The sequence below is a fragment of the Sceloporus occidentalis genome, unplaced genomic scaffold (genome assembly GCF_023333645.1).
Source record: "Sceloporus occidentalis isolate IW3139 unplaced genomic scaffold, rSceOcc1.0.p SCAF_6, whole genome shotgun sequence".
Lineage (NCBI taxonomy): Eukaryota > Metazoa > Chordata > Lepidosauria > Squamata > Phrynosomatidae > Sceloporus > Sceloporus occidentalis.
In genome coordinates, this window is record NW_028316986.1 from 971,272 (window position 1) to 990,738 (window position 19,467).

Sequence of the window (19,467 nt, forward strand, 5' to 3'; positions counted from 1 at the left end):
TGATTCTGTGATTCTGTTCTACGGAAAGGATGCAGCTGCCTCTGCTTATGATCCATCCTTCTTTGCTTGTGCTACTGATTTCCCAAGGCCCCTTTTAGACAAGGGCTGCAGAGTGGGATATGAGAAGGCATCCCTGGACCATGCAAAGTCAGCTGAGGTGTGGATATGGTGTCCTCCTTTGGATCACCTTTTGCAGGTGGCTGAGAGCAAGGTGCCCTTCTTCTCTCTGCAAAATGGATGTGGGCAGAGAAAGAGAAGATGCTAAATATTGTTTAGCCTCAGAGAGGCTGAGGAGGCCGTCCATGCAAGGCTGCTCTCCTCCTTCACCTGCAGAGCCCTTCAAGAGCAAATTTGGAATCTGCAGTCCACCTCCATGCAGCAGTCAAGCAAATATTTTGCTTATTGTGTGTGTGTCTTAAGTCTCTGGCCAATGTATGTTGACCCCGTGAATATTTCACAGGCTTTTCTGGGGCGAGGAATCCTCAGAGGTGGTTTTGCCAGTCCCTTCCTTCCAAATAAAACCTAGAGCACCTGGTACTCACTGGTGGTCTCCTATCCAAGTCCTAACCAAGGCTGACCTTGTTTAGCTTCCAATATCAAAAGGGATCTGATGGATTTAGGGTATTTAGGCCTTGTGTTAATACAGTTGGTCCTCCACATTTGCAGGTTAGACTTTTGCAGATTTGATCATTTGCAGTTTTGATTAATACAGTATGTTCTCTCTAGGAATCTCTAAGTCCTGCAGCGCAGTTCTGCTGGACGTTGACCATAGAGTTGTGCTGGAAAACCTACAAGTTCCTAGAGAAAACACTCTTCTCTAGGCATTTGTTGGTCCTCCAGTACGATTCTATGATCAACTTCTGAGAGATTTTGGCCATAGAGTTGCACTGGAGGACTGGAGATTCCTAGTTCTCTTAGATTAAAAGAATAGTGTTTTTTATTTGTGGTTTATCCACATTCACGGTGCCCCTTTACCCTTAACCCCAGCGAATGTTGAGGGACCACTGTATTGTGTGTCTGCCTTTATGTTGCCTGTTGACATAGGGCGATGGCATGAATTTCATCAAGTTTTCCTAGAAAAGGAAGTATCAAAGGTAGTTTTGCAAATTGTTTCCTCCAAAATATAGCCTATAGCACCTGGGATTCTTTGGCAATCTCCCATCAATTACATATCAGGGCTAACCCTGCTTAGCTTCCAAGATCAGGCAGAATATGGTGCCTTTGTGGTATTTAGGCAGCTTAGAGGTACATGTGTATGTATATGTGCCTTCAGGTTGCTTGCTGACTTATGGGGAGCCCATGAATTTGGAGGGTGGTGGAGTCTCCTTCTTTGGAGACTGTTTTTAAACAGAGGCTGGTTGGCCTGCATGGACCCTTGGGGTCTCTTCTGACTCCCTGATTCTACAGTGAGCCATTGGTATCTGATGGGTTTTGGTTCCAAGACCCCCTGTGGACACCAAAATCTAGATGCTCAAGGCGTAGTAAAATTGTGTCCCTTATATAAAATGGAAAAAAATCAAGCCTTGCTTTTTTGGAGATATACACATACTGTATATACTCGACTATAAATCAACCTCATATATAAGTCGAGGTCAGGTTTTGAGTCCAAAATTATGGGCTTTGATATGACCCATAGATAAGTTGAGGGTAAAATGTAGGGGTATGTAACAAAGGATCTAAACAGTGAAGCAAAGGAAAACGATGCCAAAGAAGCAGTTATAACTGTTTGTGGTCACACTAAAGGCTGGATGTATGAGAGGGGGCCAATGCTTGCAGGACAGATTGGCCTCTTGCCTTTCGCCAGAGAATCGTTCCCTTTTTTGATAAGAGTTAAACTACAGTACTCTTAGATAAGTTGCCTCAAGTTTTTTGGGTCAATTTTTTGACTAAAACTTCTAGACTTATACATGGGTATATACAGTATATATATCAAGAGAGGCAGGGGGGAATATTTCCAAGCCATGGATGGTTGAATCAATCAATCAATCAATCAATCGATGCAGACTCCATGGCTATGAAGGGCAAACTGTCCTTGTATGCTGCCCTGAGATCTTTTGATGTGGGAGGAAATGGAGATATTTAAATAAATACATATCTCAGCATATGCAGAAATTGCTCAGAAGGACATCCTCCCTTGAGCAGAGGCTCTCTGGTTGCAAGCCACCCATAAAGGCAGCGCTGCACCTTGGTGCGTGGCCCTGGCTGAGCAATGGGCTCATGCTCTGCTCCAGGGACTCTGTGGCTGTATTTCTTTCTGCTTCTGGGAAGCCGGTGTTCCAGTAACCTTGTTCTCAAGCCTGGAGGGAATGATATTCCCGACTGACTGACTGGGAGGAAAATCTTCTGCGCAAGGAGAGAAATTTCAGGAGGAAAATCTGAGCATATGGGAGGGAGAGGAGCACATTCCTCCTTATTCAGCTCTGGGGACTGGGAGAGGTCCATTAGGAAGGAAGGAGCCTTAGCATAGGGATACTGGGTATTGTAATCCCATAAGAACTGGAAGCCCGCAGGGTTCCCAACCTTGATTTAAGAAACAGAGTAAGTTTCTCCTGCCAGACCACACCTCCAGATAGGTCTTTTCCTGGTTCTGCCACAGAGATGCCCTCCCTTCTACAGATTCCTCTTCTCTCTGAGCTCCATCCATCCATCCATCCATCCATCCATCCATCCATCCATCCACCCATCGTCTCTTTCTTTCACTGAGCTTCTCCCTCCCTCTCCCCCACCCCTTTTTTTTTTCAGTATCTGTCAGCCCATCCCTTTTCCCTCTGCTTTCATTCTTGGTCAGGGCAAGGAATGGGGGCCACCGTTTGAGAAATTGTAGAGGATAGGGCACCCTTGTTGGGTTGCCACCCCATCCCACCACTTTGATGTCTTTAGCACACCCACCCCATGAAAAAACCTTGGACAGGTCCCTGCCTTTGACTCCACTCCTTGGGGGGCTGTGCATAGGTCCCTTTGCTGTAAATCAGGGGAGACAGTGGTCAGCCCCAATGCTTGATCCTGTTTGGCTGCTTATGTAGTCTCGTCATATTGAGGAGGGAGCAAGCTTGTTTTCTGCTGCTCCAGAGAACAGGACTCAGAACAATGGATGCAAGCTACAGGAAAAGAGATTCCACCTCAACATTAGAAGGAACTTCCTGAGAGTAAGGGCTGTTCGACAGAGGAACATACTCCTTCCTTGGAGTGTAGTGGAGTCTCCTTCCTTGGAGGTCTTTAAGCAGAGGCTGGATGGCCATCTGTCAGGGATGCTTTGATTGTGATTTCCTGCTTAGCAGGGGATTGGACTGTAGGCCCTTGGGGTCTCTTCCAACTCTATGATTCTATGGACACTCCCCTGACTGACCTTCCTTGACCGGCCTTTTTCTTCCAGAAAAGGGGGAAATTTTCTCTCTCAGAAGTCTCCAGAAAGAGAAAATTTCAACTAGATTGCAAGCTTTTGGAAAGAGGTCCCCTTCAACCTTTGTCAGAAATATTTTTGGCAGTTTGTGTTGCTGTCCGAGGCCCCAGGGGCAGGAAGACCGGCCTCTGGAGCAGTTGCCCACTCTTGCTCTGAACAGGGCCCCCATTCTCCTGCGCTGCCCCCTCCTCCAAGCCCCAGTGCACACCAGTGTGGGAATGGGACCAGGGACAAAAGGCAGTGGGGTGGGGAGGGAGGGGGACGAATGGCCTTTCCCCCATTCCCCATCAAGCCTCTCATTGACTCTGGGAGGCCCAGGGCTGCTTCTTGCAAAGGTCCCCCCTGCCGAGGGAAGGAGCGCATGGGAGAGCACACGTTTGCTGTCTGGGGCTCTGGAGATGTTATGAGAGCTGACAGGAGCCGCCTCTGGGAGAAGAAGGAAGGGGAGGGGATGGAGGAGGTGGGAGCTCTTTGCAAGGAGTGATGGGAAGCACAGTCCCCCACGGGGAGCATGGCTGGTCCTGGCCATGTGCACCTCTCCTCCTGCATCACCAGCCGGGCGGGTTGAGAGGGTCTTTCATGTTCCAGTTGCTCCCATAGAGTCATAGAGACATAGGAGTTGGAAGAGACTGCAAGGGTCATCCAGTCCAACCCCATTCAGCCATATAGGAAATCTCAATCAAAGCATCCCCAACAGATGGCCATCCAGCCTCTGTTTAAAGACCTCCAAGGAGGGAGATTCCACTACACTCCGAGGAAGGAGTTTGTTCCTCTGTCAGACAGCCCTTATTATCAGGAAGGTCCTCCTAATGTTGAGCTGGAATCTCTTTTCCTGGAGCTTGCATCCATTGTTCCGCGTTCTACTCTCTGGAGCAGCAGAAAACCAGCTTGCTCCCTCCTCAATATGGCATCCCTTCAAATATTTAAACAGAGCTATCATATCACCTCTTAATCTTCTTTTCTCCAGGCTAAACATCCCCAGCTCCCTAAGTTGTTCCTCACAGGACTTCATGGTTTCCAGATCCTTCACCATTTTAGTCACCCTCCTTTGGACACATGGCTCCAGTTTCTCAATGTCTTTTTTGAATTGTGGGGCCCAGAACTGGACACAGTACTTCAGGTGGGGCCTGACCAAAGCAGAATACAGTGGCACTATTACTTCTCTTGATCTAGACACTACACTTCTATTGATGCAGCCTAAAATCGCGCCACATCGCACTGTTGACTCATGTTCAACTTGGGGTCTACTTGGACTCCCAGATCCCTTTCACATGTATAAGTCACCTTAAGCCAGGTGTCCCCCATCCTATATCTGTGCATTTCATTTTTCCGCCCTAAATGCAGTAGCTTACATTTCTCTGTGTTGAAATTAATTTTGTTAGCTTTGGTCCAGCTTTCCAATCTATTAAGGCCATTTTGAATTTTGATCCTGTCCTTTGGAGTATCAGCTATTCCTCCTAATTTGGTGTCATCTGCAAATTTGATAAGTATGCCCTGAATTTTGTCCTCCAAGTCATTGATAAAGATGTTGAACAGCATTGGGCCCAGGACAGAGCCCCACTGGACACTCCACTGGTCACTTCTCTCCAGGATGAAAAGGAGCCATTGTTGAGTTCTTTGTAAGTTCTACTTCTTTCTTTTAGTTAGTCTCAAAGATGCTACAAGATTTGTCTACATACTGATTCCACAGACTAACACAGCTATATCTTTGAATTCTACCCCTAAAAATAGCTGACAGCCCCCTCATCTTGCCTCTAGAAGCAGGACCCCAAGTTCACTCCCAAAGGGCAGCTGCAATGAGGCTCTTCAGCTGTCCGAAGGAGCCAAAAACTGCCCAGGGCAGTCCTCCAGGCTTATCCCAGACTCTATGGAGTCACCTAGTCTCACAAGCGGAGCTTTTGTTTATGAGAAAGGCATGCTTCTGTCCCTCGTGGGGGGAGGCGAGTCCTCCTCCAGTGCTCCCACAGCTGTGGCTGGATTGCCTTCCGTGTAGCTCTTGTTTGCCCAGACCCTGCACTTTTCATCTTCTTCTCATTCTTTGCCATCTGACAGTTGATGCCCTTCTGAATGAGGGACCTCCAGGAAAGCTGGTTATTAAGAGGCCTCCTCAGGTCTTGCAAACACAGGCTTGTTATGGCTTCCTTTATTAATCCTGCAAAATTTGCAAAAAAACACTCAAGCTGCTTCCTTTCCACCACCACCACCACCACCCTCATCACCACCACCACCCTCATCACCACCACCACCACCCTCATCACTACCACCACCCTCATCACCACCACCACCACCCTCATCACCACCACCACCCTCATCACCACCACCACCACCATCATCACCACCACCACCCTCATCACCACCACCACCCTCATCACCACCACCACCCTCATCGCCACCACCACCCTCATCACCACCACCACCACCATCACGACCACCACCACCCTCATCACCACCACCACCACCATCATCACCACCACCATCATCACCACCACCACCCTCATCGCCACCACCACCCTCATCGCCACCACCACCCTCATCGCCACCACCACCCTCATCACCACCACCACCACCCTCATCACCACCACCACCACCATCATCACCACCACCATCATCACCACCACCACCCTCATCGCCACCACCACCCTCATCACCACCACCACCACCATCACGACCACCACGCTCATCACCACCACCACCCTCATCACCACCACCACCACCATCATCACGACCACCACCCTCATCACTACCACCAACCTCATCACCACGACCACCACCATCATCACCACCACCACCACCCTCATCACCACCACCACCACCACCCTCACCACCACCACCATCATCACCACCACCACCCTCATCACCACCACCCTCATCGCCACCACCACCCTCATCACCACCACCACCACCATCACGACCACCACGCTCATCACCACCACCACCCTCATCACCACCACCACCACCATCATCACGACCACCACCCTCATCACTACCACCAACCTCATCACCACGACCACCACCCTCATCACCACCACCACCCTCACCACCACCACCATCATCACCACCACCACCCTCATCACCACCACCACCCTCATCATCACCACCCTCATCACCACCACCCTCATCACCACCACCACCCTCATCACCACCACCACCCTCATCACCACCACCACCACCACCCTCATCACCACAACTACCACCCTCATCACCACCACCACCCTCATCACCACCACCACCCTCATCACCACCACCACCACCATCATCACGACCACCACCCTCATCACCACAACCACCACCATCATCACGACCACCACCCTCATCACCACCACCACCCTCATCACCACCACCACCCTCATCACCACCACCACCTCATCACCACCACCACCACCATCATCACCACCACCACCCTCATCACCACCACCACCCTCATCACCACCACCATCATCACGACCACCACCCTCATCACCACCACCACCACCACCACCACCACCCTCATCATCACCACCACCACCACCATCATCATATTCACCCCCGCCTTTTCTCTGCAGGTACTCAAGGCAGCTTACAAACTGACTTTTTTTTTACAATAGAGATAAAAACCTACATGCTCAACATAAAGTAACTGCAGCGCATTGTTTGCATTAAAAAAACACCACACACAGGTAAGTACCTGGGCACCCAACAGAACAGAACAGCTCTGGTGGCTTTGCCCAACCTTTTGGGGTGGCCACAGGGCCTTTTTTGGCAACCAAAGACTGGAGTGGGTGGGATGCACTGGGTTCCTCTCTGGGTGCAAACCAGAGTCAAAACAGTTCCCAGGTGGAGGGGTCCAGGCTTTGTCTGTGTCTGTATCTGTATGCAAAATGTCAGCAATGGGTACTTGCAATGTCTGTCTGGGTGGGATGTGCAGGATGGGCCCTCCTGTGTTTCATGAGAAGCGGGTGGCGTTGGCTGCTCTGCAGCTGCAGAGGCCAACAGCTGGCCGGAAGGAAGCCCCCTGGCCTTAGGCCATCCTTCCTTGCGATGTGTCAGCTCACAGCATGGGAAGCTGGCATGCACAATGGGGCTGTTTTATGCATGCCAAAAATCTTCTGTGTCAACAATCCATAGGCTGGCTAGGTGCAGGTGGAATGGATTTGGGGTTGTTTTTTTTACAGAGGTGGGGGATTGCTATTGGGGGTGTCCCTTGCTGGGTGAGAAAACACCTTTCCTAAACCTGAGATGTTTAGAGTACCTGGGGCCTGGCATGAAATTAGCAATAGCAAAAGCATTTACATTTCTATACTGCATCATAGTGAACTCAGCACTTTCTAAGCAGTTTACGGTCTGTAAGTCATTGCCCCCCCCCCCCCCAAAAGCTGGATCCTCATTATACTGACCTACAAAAGAATGGAAGGCTGAATGGACCTTAGAGCCCCCTGGGATCAAACTCACAACCTTGTGGCTGCAGGACCAGCATTTAACCACTGCACTACTAGGGCTACTTTGGGGTATAACTCCCCAATTACTCTTTTGGCATATAACTCCCCAAAATGTCTCAGATGTTCACATTGGCAAGTTGTAGTCCAAAAAAAGTAACTCTGCCCAGCTTTGGGAGGGATGCTGTGGGATTCTCTCCACCTCTCCCCCATTTGCTTCACTCTCCATTGGAAGGAAATCTCTGGCAGGTTCCATCTCAGAAACCATCCAGAATCCCAAATAGCTGGCATCATTCCTTCTCATGCCAGGGATAACTTGTCCCATTTCATTTGGTTATAACCTTTACTTATCCCTTCTTGGCCTGCCAGGGACCCAAATGTCATGCACAATGGATAAAAACAATTCTGAAAGTGCAGGAATAGGAAAGCATTTCAAAACAGATCACAAGCACCCTTTAAAAATGATTTAATACCAGACATGGGGAGGTTGGACTCGGACACTGGGAGACCAGGGTTTGAATCCTGGCTCGGCCCTGAAGCCCTGCTGGGTGACAAGTCACACACTCCCAACCTCAGAGAATGGCAATGGCAAACCCCTTCTGAAGAAACTTGCCAAGAAAACCCCATGATAGGTTTGCTTTAGGGTTGCCATAAATTGGAAATGACTTGAAGGCACAAAACAACAACAACAACAACAGCCCCCATGTGAGAAATGAGCAGAGCAATTCCAAGGCTAAAGGCCAGGTGAAGCAGCACTGTCTCAGCTTCCCATCAGAACCTCCAAAGGGCTGGAGCCAGCTGGACTTTCCTTGGCAAGGAGTTCCACAGTCAGGGTCCAGACCCCTCCCCAGACTACAGATCCCAAGGTACCACAGGATAGAGCCATGCGTCCTGAACTGGCACCCAGCTGCTCTGTTTAAGGCAAGTACATTCCGGTTTAGTGTTGGGAGAGCCTGGAAAAGCCCTTTAGCCACTGTCCAGGTCTCTCCAAAACTAGCAGCCAGCTCCTGTAGCCCTCCCTCTCTGGGGCAGGAGGTTTGGTATGCGCTGACTTCTGGTCTGGGGTGCCAAGGTGAGCGTGCGAAAGATTTATAAGAAGGACCCTGATTTATGGTGGGAATGTCAATCACTAGAGGGGCCTGGTTTCATGTACCGTGGCGCTGCCCAAAATAAAAAAAATACTGGAAACCAGTCTGCATAATAAGTGAGAAGATGTTGCAGATAAAATATGAAAGGAGATCAGAAATATACTTATTGAACATGTTAAACAAAATTCCTACCAACATTGAAAAGAAGTACTAGCAGCCAGAATGATAAGAGCACAATGCTGGAAAAGACAGGAAATGCCTGAGATCGATGAGTGGTTATTAAATCTTCTGGACATGATAGAAAGGGACAAACTGACCTCCCATTTAAATCATAAAGATATAGATGTAATTGAGAGAGATTGGTTTCAAATTCTGGAATATTGCAAAACAAGGTGGTTGTAAGAAGCGGGACCTTTTTTGTGGGTATATCCAATAAATGAGTGAATAACCTAAATTGCTATTTTAATGTAGAAAATGTCTTAGGAGGACTGTTGTGATGTATAAGTTTGATGTAAAATCAGGTATGGAGATGATATATAGATTAGGGGCACGGCAATGGAGAAGGAGAAACTTCTAAGGGGGGTTATGTTTTATATTTATATAGTATATAATCACCCGCCAATTATGTGGTGAATATGTTTTTTATTTATTTGTAAAAACTTGATAAAGAAAGTAAGAAAGAAAGCAGACACTCCTCTCAGACACACTCACACATGTGCAGATTTGTTGTGGATCAGCCCTGCGCTTGTCAAAGCACTAACTGCAAAAGTACGCACTTCAGAAGCTGATCTGCCCTGAACGCCACACATGAGTTTAGAGGCAATGGCTTCAGGACGCAGCAGGAAGGCCCTTGTGGTCTCTTCCAACTCTACGATTCTCTCCCTGGAGCATCAGCCATGTTGAAGGTGAGGCCCCGATTCATTTCAAGGGAACGGAGCATTGGATGTAGCCACACTGCAGATATAAAAGCAGTTTGACACCACTTTAACTGCCATGATTCTATCCTGTGGAATCCTGGGATTTGTATTTTGGTGAGGCACAAGAGCTCTCTGGCAGACCAGGCTGAACAGCTCACCAGTCAACAAATCCCAGGATCCCTCATTGCAGTTAAAGTAGTGTAGAACTGCTTTTTTATCTGCAGTATAGGTACCACCTTGTTATGCAAACATGTTTTGTGAAAGAACAGGATATTACATACAGAAAAAGACCAACAGTCGAGTCTAAAACGATTTTCGTTGTAATAAATATTAGAACAAGGGTGGGCATCTGTGTAGGGGCCAGTGGCCAGTTCTCCCTTTAACCTCAGAAGACCTTAAAGGCCTCACTCACCTCTCCCAAAAGTGTACCTAAATGCCTCCGAAATACCATCAGTTTTACAGAATCATAGAATTGTAGAGTTGGAAGAGACTGCAAGGGCCCTGATCCAGTCCAACTGCAGACATCTCAGTCAAAGCATCCCCATTGACAGATGGCCATCCAGCCTTTGTTTAAAGATCTCCAAAGAAGGATGCTCCACCAAAATCTCCAGGGGAATATATTCCACTGTCAAACAGCCCTTACTGTCAGGAAGTTGCTTTGGGTCCTGTTTCACCGGTGTCCTTCCCAAAATGGTAATAGAAAGTGACATTGCCTAACATCCCATTGCCATTTATGTGGTGGATACCAATGTGAATGTAATGGAAGCTCCTATTGGGGTTGTGCAGGGCAAGGGGAGGTATGGCGGTAGGAGAGTGGGATTTTGTCAGAAAGGAAGGCGAGATTGATGCGTAATATCTATCTCTCCTTCCATCCACGCTCCTAACCAAAAAGATCTGAGGGTCAGCCCAGCTGTACCACAAACCCTGTTTCTGCTCCTATGCAATGCCAGGTCTGTAAAAAACAAGACCCACATAATTTATGATCTTCTGCAGGATAAAAACTGCGACCTGGCATGCATTACTGAGACCTGGCTTGGGCCTGAGAGTGAGGCTGTGTGGGCACAGGCCCTCCCAGCTGGGTACTCAGTCAAGGACCAGATCAAGTTAGGTGGGCGCGGGGGGGGGGGGGGGGCGGTGTTGCCTTGATTCATAAAAACACTCTCTCCTTAACCAGGAACCCTGTCCGGAAAATGGATTACATCGAGTGTATCTACCTGACCCTGAAGGCCAGAGACAGTGTAGGGATTCTGTTGGTCTACCATCCACCCCGTGCGCTAACAGACTCCCTGGCCGAGCTGACACAGCTGGTCTCGGAACTGGTGTTGGAGTCCCCTAGGCTTCTTGTCTTGGGGGACCTCAACATCCCTTTCGAGGCCAGTCAAAATCCAACAGGTGCAGCTCGGGAGTTCATGACTACCATGACTGCCATGGGACTGTCCCAATTGGTCTCGGGACCCACGCATTGCACTGGTAATACCCTCGATGTGGTCTTTAGTATGGACATGGAGTCTCCGTGGGCAGAGATCTCTAATATCTCTGCCCTGTCATGGACGGATCATTTTCTGGTTGAGGCTCGAATCAAGGCTTCTACCTCTAGCCCCCCTCCCCCCCCGGGGTGGCGGACCTATTAGGATGGTCCACCCTCGAAGGCTGATGGAACCCAAAAGGTTCCAAGAAGCCCTAGAGGGGGCATATGGCTGGAACTGACGGCGATTCTGTTGATGCCCTGACTAACATCTGGGATACTGATCTCTCCAGGGCTATACACAGTATCGCTCCCAAGGGTCCTCTCAGGCCTGCTTCCAAAAAACAGCCCTGGTATACAGAAGACCTCAGGGAAAGGAAGCGGGTTCTGCAACGACTAGAGCGCGACTGGCGAGGACACCAGCACTTAGCCGACAAGCCACTCCTAGACTCTCATTTGAAGGCCTACGGAGTGGTAATAAGTGCAGCAAAGAATTCGTTCTATGCTGCACGTATTGCGTCCGCGGAGTCGCGTCCGGCAGAGCTGTTCAGGGTAGTGAGGGAGCTGACACAACTGCCCCCCTCCCTGAACCCTATTTTAGAACCATCTAAAGCCTGCTGTGACAAATTTAATAACTTCTTTGCGGACAAAATCTCTCAGATAAGGGCTGATCTCAACGCCAGTATTTCTTCAGAATCTATTAGAGAGGTGTCCAGAGCTTCCATGGCCCCTGTTATACTGGATCACTTTGAGTTTGTGAGTACCGAGGAAGTGGACAAGATCCTTCGAAGTGTTAGGAAGACAACATGCTCTCTCGATCCCTGTCCCTCATGGCTGGCAGCCCGGGGGGGGGGGGATGCGGTGCTAACTATGCTGCACCGCATAATCAATACATCTTTAAGAGAGGGACAATTTCCAACTAAATTAAAATTAGCAGTGGTTAAACCCCTGCTAAAAAAACCTCTCTAGACCCCCTGGCTTATAATAACTACTGGCCTATATCGCTGCTGCCATTTTTGGGGAAGGTGATCGAGAGAGCGGTCGCCTCCCAGCTTCAATCGATCTTGGATGAGACGGATTTTCTGGACCCATTTCAAACCGGCTTCCGGGCGGGCTATGGAGTTGAGACTGCCATGGTCGCCTTAGTTGATGATCTCCGTCTGGGCATGGACAGGGGAAGCATGTCCCTGTTAGTGCTTTTGGACATCTCAGCGGCTTTCGATACCATCGACCATGGTATCCTTCTGGAACGCCTGAGGGAGTTGGGTATCGAGGGCACTGTGCTCCAGTGGTTCCGTTCCTACCTCTCAGGTAGATTCCAGATGGTGCAGCTGGGGGACGTCTGCTCCGATAAGAGGGAGCTTACATCTGGTGTCCCTCAAGGAGCCATTCTGTCCCCCATGCTATTTAACATTTACATGAAACCGCTGGGAGAGATCATCCGGAGACACGGGGCGCGGTGTTATCAGTACGCTGATGACACCCAAATAGTCTTCTCTGTGTCTCCGACTGATGCAGTGACCAGGGATGGCATCTCTCCTCTTGATGCCTGTCTAGACTCGGTAATGGGCTGGATGAGGGAAAACAAGCTCAGTGTGAATCCAGGGAAAACGGAAGTACTGGTGATAGGTTCCCCGGATCTGGGTGGTGAAATTTGCCATCCTGTCCTGAATGGGGTCACGCTCCCCTTGAAGGACTCGGTCCGCAGCTTGGGAGTGCTCTTGGACTCTTCGCTCCAGTTGTCATCTCAGGTGGATGCGGTCGTCAGGAGCGCTTGTTATCAGCTTCGGCTGATACGCCAACTGCGTCCCTACCTGGACCGGGGGGACCTTGAAACTGTAGTACATGCTCTGGTAACCTCTCAATTGGATTTCTGTAATGCGCTCTACATGGGGCAACCCTTGTACCAAACCCGGAAGCTACAGTTGGTGCAGAATATGGCAGCGAGAGTGGTCGCTGGTTGTTCCAGATTTGACCATATAACTCCCATCTTGAAAGATCTTCATTGGCTGCCTATTCTCTTCCGGGCTCAATACAAGGTGCTGGTAATGACCTATAAAGCCCTAAATGGCTTGGGCCCAGCGTACTTGGAGGACCGCCTCTCCCCATATAATCCGCCCCGCACACTCTGGTCAACAGGGATGAAATTGTTGGAGGTCCCAGTGACACGCTATGTGAGGACCTCACAGAAGGCATTCTCTATCGTGGCCCCAAGATCTTGGAATAGTCTCCCAGATGAGCTCTTTTCAAAAAGAATCTGAAGACGTATCTCTTTTCCCAAGCCTTCCCACCGTGAAAAATCTTCTCTTACCCCTTTTCATTGATGACCCTGGATTGTATATATTGACTTCCCCCTTTTCTCTGGCCCTTTGCTGTTAGTGTTGTTGTATTGTTTTTAATGCTGTTTTTAACTGATTTTATTGCAATGTTTTTATATGCTGTTGTTCACCGCTTTGATCAGGTGATACAAATAAACTATTCTATTATTTAGAAAGGAAATAGGTGAAAATGGAGATAAATGGCAGTGGTGGTGGTTTTGGGGTGGATGTCCTTTTGGAGAGGTTTCTACACATTTAGCAAGATTTGGCATGATCCTTAAGCAAAAAGTGCCCTGAAATCATGCCAATCTTTTAAAAATTGGGAGTCAGGAGGCTTGTGGGGGGCTTCAGGGGCTATAAATATGAGGGTCTGGCTGCGCTATGTGGCCAGTGGACCACCTTTTCTCCATGTCTGTATTAGAAGGACTTCAGTATATACCAGTACATCTGTTGCATCACTGAATGGACTGAAAAATTCAGCTTGACTTTTGAATATTGGCTACAGCACCCATTGAGTGTGAATGTCCTTCCAATAAATTTGACGGGCCAAAATGAAGGCATTGCTTCCCAATAAAAAATTTGGGGGTGAGCCATGAAATTCCCATTTAGTTCCCATTCTTCCACAATCACAGTAACTTGAGACATCAGTTGAGCCTTCACAAATGCAGGCTGCATCTGCACTGTAGAAATAATGAAGTTTGACACCACTTCAGGTGCTGTCAAAATGCATTATGTATTTCTACAGTGCAGATGCACCACTTAAAGTGCTGTAGCTCCATCCTGTGGAATCCTGGGATTTGCAGTTTTACAAGGTCTTTAGGCATCTCTGCCAAAGAGTGCTGGGGCCTCACCAAACTACTGATCTCTCAGGATTCTGTAGGATGGAGCCATGGCAGTTAAAGTGGTGTCAAACTGCATTATTTCTACAGTGCAGAAGCACATCATCTAGAGAAAAGGGTCAGGCAGAGTGGCAGAAGGAATGCAAATACAGTAAACACAAGAGGAGGTCTCGATGCAAAGGATTTTCAGCATCTCACTCTCTCTGGTGCTATAAATTTGGGGACTGGAGGAAAATTTCAGGGGGAGGCACAGCCGTTCTTTAGGAGGGGCAATGGCCTCACCACTGCCACTGGGCAGATGCACTGGGATGCGTCTATAGCAGCACCCCAGTTGCTGTGCTGTTTGTTGCCAATGCAGCCTCCAAAGTGTGGTGAGGGTCCCTTAACCATCCTTTCTTTCTGCAGGCGATGGAGAGCAAGTTGCTGATCGGCGGGAGGAACATCATGGACCACACGAACGAGCAGCAGAAGATGCTGGAGCTGAAGAGGCAGGAGATTGCAGAGCAGGTGGGGATCTGCCTTGAGCCCCTTTTTAGGAGAAAGGCAGGATATATATCCAATAAATAAATACATCCAGGGGCATCATGCCTCTGCAGGAGGGAAGCTTGAGAAATAGTTTTTATGGGGTTTGTTTTTGGGCTAGTGGCCATGTTCTGGAAGAATTTATTGCCAACATTTTGTCAGCATCTGTGGCTGGCATCTTCAGAGAATGGTGGCATGGAGGTGTGTGGGGCATATATACTGTGCGACCCTTGGTTGAGAGGAAGCGATTTCCATTTTAAGCTGTGTGTTGGTCTGTTGGTGAATGGCAAGGCCTCAGGATGGGAGGATATGCAATCTCTGTCTTGGTCTGTCTGAGTCTATTTAATTAGTGACCCATGTCTGCTGGGAAATCCCCCTGATCCTGGGTGGTTTTCATGTTCACTTGCAGGGGCTTGATTTTAGTGTTTTTCAGGACTGGTAGCCAAACTTTGCTACGTTTAAGGGTTTCTACTTTCCTGTTGAAGTTATCCAGGCGTTTGTAGATTCAAACACCTGGACAACCTCAACAGGACAGAAGAAATCCTGAAAATAAACAAAGTTTGGCTACCCAAAGTCCTTACCCAAGTCCTTTCCAGGCAAACATTCTCTGAAGATGCCAGCCTCAGATGTTGGCGAAACGTCAGGAAGAAACTCTTCTAGAACTTGGCATTCACAGAGCCCCCCGAAAGACCCACAAAAAATATGGATGCTGGCCATGAAAGCCTTCAACTTCACTTTGTCTACCAGTTTTGAAAAACACGAAAATCATGTCAGGGATGATGGGAGTTGTAGCTCTTCACCTCTGGCTCGAACTCACCACCTTGTTGCGCACCGGCGCTGACCAGTTTTGGCCAGTGGTTAAAGCTTTGCTCTAAAGCAGCAGAGTTACAGAGAATAGGCTGAAGACCCTGACAAACTCTCCAAGCCTTCTCACTCTTCTTCCACAGAAGTCTTCCCACTTCTTCAGGATCCAGCTGGTTCTTGTATCTTCACTCAAGACACCAGACAACTCAGTAGTCTTATATAAAAGATCTACTTTATTCTACTATATACAGCTCCAAAACTATCCAACACTACTCCAATACTACCCACTACTACTACCCACAAAATACATTGGGATTCATAGCCATTATTATAGTCCTTGCAAGATACCACCCACTCTTGCCAGTTTCCACCCAGTGGGCGTGTACATCCACTCTCATTGGCTCTCTTGGTTCAACCCACAATTAATGATTTCATCATCTCAGCCTTGACCACTTAACAATTCTCAGGTGTGTTCAATTATCCACTTTGCATTTCTGTCCTTGGCATTCAGGACTTGCTAATTGCATTACCTTATACACCTGTGTGGCTCTTAATTTGCTTCTGCTGAGTCACCCTGACTCTCACATACATGTTTTATTTCAATCACTGTATGTCCCATGTTGCTTTTTCCTTAACAAATCAAGACTGAGTTCATGCAAATGAAAACCCCAGAAGACAATGGACCCCTAATTAAACAGACAGTAATCCTCCTGGCATATCCTCCCACCTGGAGGCCTTGCCATTCACCAACAGCACAACACACAGCTTAAAATGGAAATCGCTTCCTCTCAACCAAGGGTCGCACAGTATATATGCCCCACACACCTCCATGCCACCATTCTCTGAAGATGCCAGCCACAGATGCTGACAAAATGTCGGGAACAAATTCTTCTAGAATACGGCCACATAGCCCAAAACACCCATAAAAAACTATGGATGCCAGCCATGAAAGCCTTAGAGCTTGGAAAAGTTACTTTTTTTGGTCAACAATTCCCAGAATCCCCCCAGCTATCATGAGCCTGTGTTAGCCAGTCTATGGGGTATCTAATGGCTTAGCTGATGGTTAGGCATTCTGGGAATAGTTGTCCCCAAAAAGTAACTTTTCCAAAACTTTGGCCTGAGTTAGTCCTTTGATCAATGGACCCAGTGGTTTGGTGGATGGCTGGGTAATTCTGACAGTGGTTGTCCCAAAAATTACTCTTTCTAGAATTTAGGCTAGAGTCAGTTATTCTTTTGTCTATGGGACCCAATGTCTGCTGCATGGCTGATGACTGGGGGATTCTGGGCATGGTTGTCCAAAAAATTCACTGTCTCAAAGCTTTGGTCTGAGTTAGTCTTTTGACTATGATGGCTGGGGGATGGTGAGAGTGGTTGTCTCCCAAAAGTAACTTTTCCAAGCTCTGGGCTGCTTTGCTCAGTTTATCAGCTGTGCCTGATGTATGTCTGATGGCGGGGGGTTTCCTGGAATGGTGCCTCCCCCCCAGCACACACAAAGCGACTTTTTGAGAGCTCTTGTCCTGCACTAGTCAGTCCCTCAGCTCTGGCAGCTCGCGCTGACTGCTCCACTGGTGTTGGTTTCTCATATGGGGCAGCAGGACTTGTGCCATCCCACTAATGGAGGGTTTTGTTATGGGGTGGTGGTCTTGATCCTCTCTCACAGAAGCGACGCGAGCGCGAGATGCAGCAACAGGTCCTCCTGCGGGACGAGGAGACCATGGAGCTGCGGGAGACATTCACCTCCTTGCAGCAGGAGGTGGAGATCAAAACCAAGAAGCTGAAAAAGGTAAGGGGCTGGTAGGGGCACAGAAGCTGGGATCCCATATCGCCCTTGCATTGCGTCAACTACGCTCATGTCCTTAAGCGATGATGGTACTACACAGCCCTTCTGGTGAACGCTGACCTTGTGGAACAGACTGTGTCTCTTCCCCCATGCCTGCTGCAGACTGTCCCCTTGTGCAAAGGGGAATAAGATGCAGGGGCTGTTTCTGCAATCCCCATGAAGAAATCAGCATGTTGAAGGCACAGGTATTGAGCGGTTGTAGGGATGGGATCCTGGAGGTTAGTTCCAACAGGAGTAGGATGCCACAGAGGCAAAGCCCATTAATCCAATGGCTCTTCTCTAGGGAGGACTAACAGCGGGGCCTAGGCCATGTAAAATGGTTACACTGGCGGAACTCCGCTTACGCAGCCATGAACACAATAGGTCTGTGGCACTGGCTGGAGGTTTTTAATGTGGTTTTAAAGTTTTATTACAAAGAAAAGAAGAAAAAAGGAAGAGAGAAAGGGAGGAAAGAAAGGCAAAAAAGGGGTGGGGGAAATACAGTGGTCCCTCCACATTCACTGGGGTTAGGGGCGAAGGACCCCCGTGAATCAGAAAAAGCACCAATTAAACAAAATACTATTCTTTTTACCTAAGAGAACACCCGTCTAGGAATCTCCTGGTTCTCCAGTGCAACTCTGTGGCCAACATCTGCCAGACGTTCATCATAGAATTATGCTGGAGGACCTACAAATGCCTAGAGCAGTGTTTTCTCTAGGGTCTTCTAGGTTCTGCAGCACAACTCTATGGTCAGCTTCTGGCAAAGTTGTGCTGGAGGATCTAGAGATTCCTAGAGAGGACATATTAATCAAAACTGCAAATCATCAAATCCACAAAAGTCAAAATTGCAAATGTGGGGGGCCAACAAGGGCTAGGGTTATAAATTAATATACATTGATGTGTACCCAGTTTTTTTCCTAAGCAAATCTAAGCTGCCGAAGAGTTACATTTTCTGCGCAATGTTCATCCATGATGTGTACAAAAAAGAATTTTATGTGAAGAAGATAATATTTCAATGCATAAAAATTATTTTCCTTGCAGGAAATGTCACAGGTTGAGTGTCCCTTATCCAGAATTCCCAAATTCAAAATACTCCAAAATCCAAAATCATACACAGGAGTGGCTATATATATATATATGCAAAGATTCCTAAATAAATTTAAAAAAAAAAAACCCGGAAATCCAAAATACTTAGCAAGTACATACTTCTGGTCCCAAGCATTTTGGACAAGAGAGACTCAACCTGTATTACTTCCGCAGAAAATGATGTTTTCTGCATAAAAATGCCACATGCAAATTTTGGATTTTCGAACACTTTCCTGCAGCAGAAGAAAATTGCTAATATTACTCATAGCTTCCTTCAAGACCAAAATTAGCAAAGGGCTGTATCCTGATCTGACTGCTTTCTCGCCCCAGACTGTCCGCTGGGGCTGAACTCAGTGAGGTGCCAGGGCGAGGCTGCTCTTTGCATGTGTCTGTGAGCCGCCTTTTTCTTTTCCCCATCCCAGCTCTATGCCAAGCTCCAGGCGGTGAAGGCAGAGATCCAGGACCAGCATGACGAATATATCCGAGTGCGGCAAGACCTGGAGGAAGCACAGAACGAACAGACGCGAGAGCTGAAACTCAAGTAGGCCTCTTGCTGGGGCAATGGGTTGGGGAGCAGTGCTTAGGAAAGTTACTTTTTAAAGACTGAGCCCTCCAAAGCTCCAGAGGTTGGATGGTGATCTCTCCGGAGTGTTTTCTTTGTGTGTTCCTTCATTGGTGGGGTGGAATACCTTCCAAATCTTAACATTCTATGATTTAATGAAAGGCAGGGGTTGTGTCTGAGCTGAAATCTTGGAGTGGAATGTCTTTATTCTAAGAAGATAGAATCCTAGAGTTGG

The 19,467-nt window shown here is 48.0% G+C and overlaps 1 protein-coding gene across 2 annotated transcripts in view; it reads left to right on the top strand.

The window, feature by feature from the left end:
- Window positions 1-19,467, top strand: part of LOC149310299 (kinesin-like protein KIF3C) — a 71,713-nt gene that overhangs the window by 44,937 nt on the left and 7,309 nt on the right. For both annotated transcript variants that reach the window (XM_089528659.1, XM_089528657.1), the window contains exons 2-4: window positions 14,845-14,946; window positions 17,426-17,548; window positions 19,093-19,211. In XM_089528659.1, coding sequence (XP_089384785.1) covers window positions 14,845-14,946; window positions 17,426-17,548; window positions 19,093-19,211 — 344 coding nt within the window. The remainder of the gene's footprint in view (window positions 1-14,844; window positions 14,947-17,425; window positions 17,549-19,092; window positions 19,212-19,467) is intronic.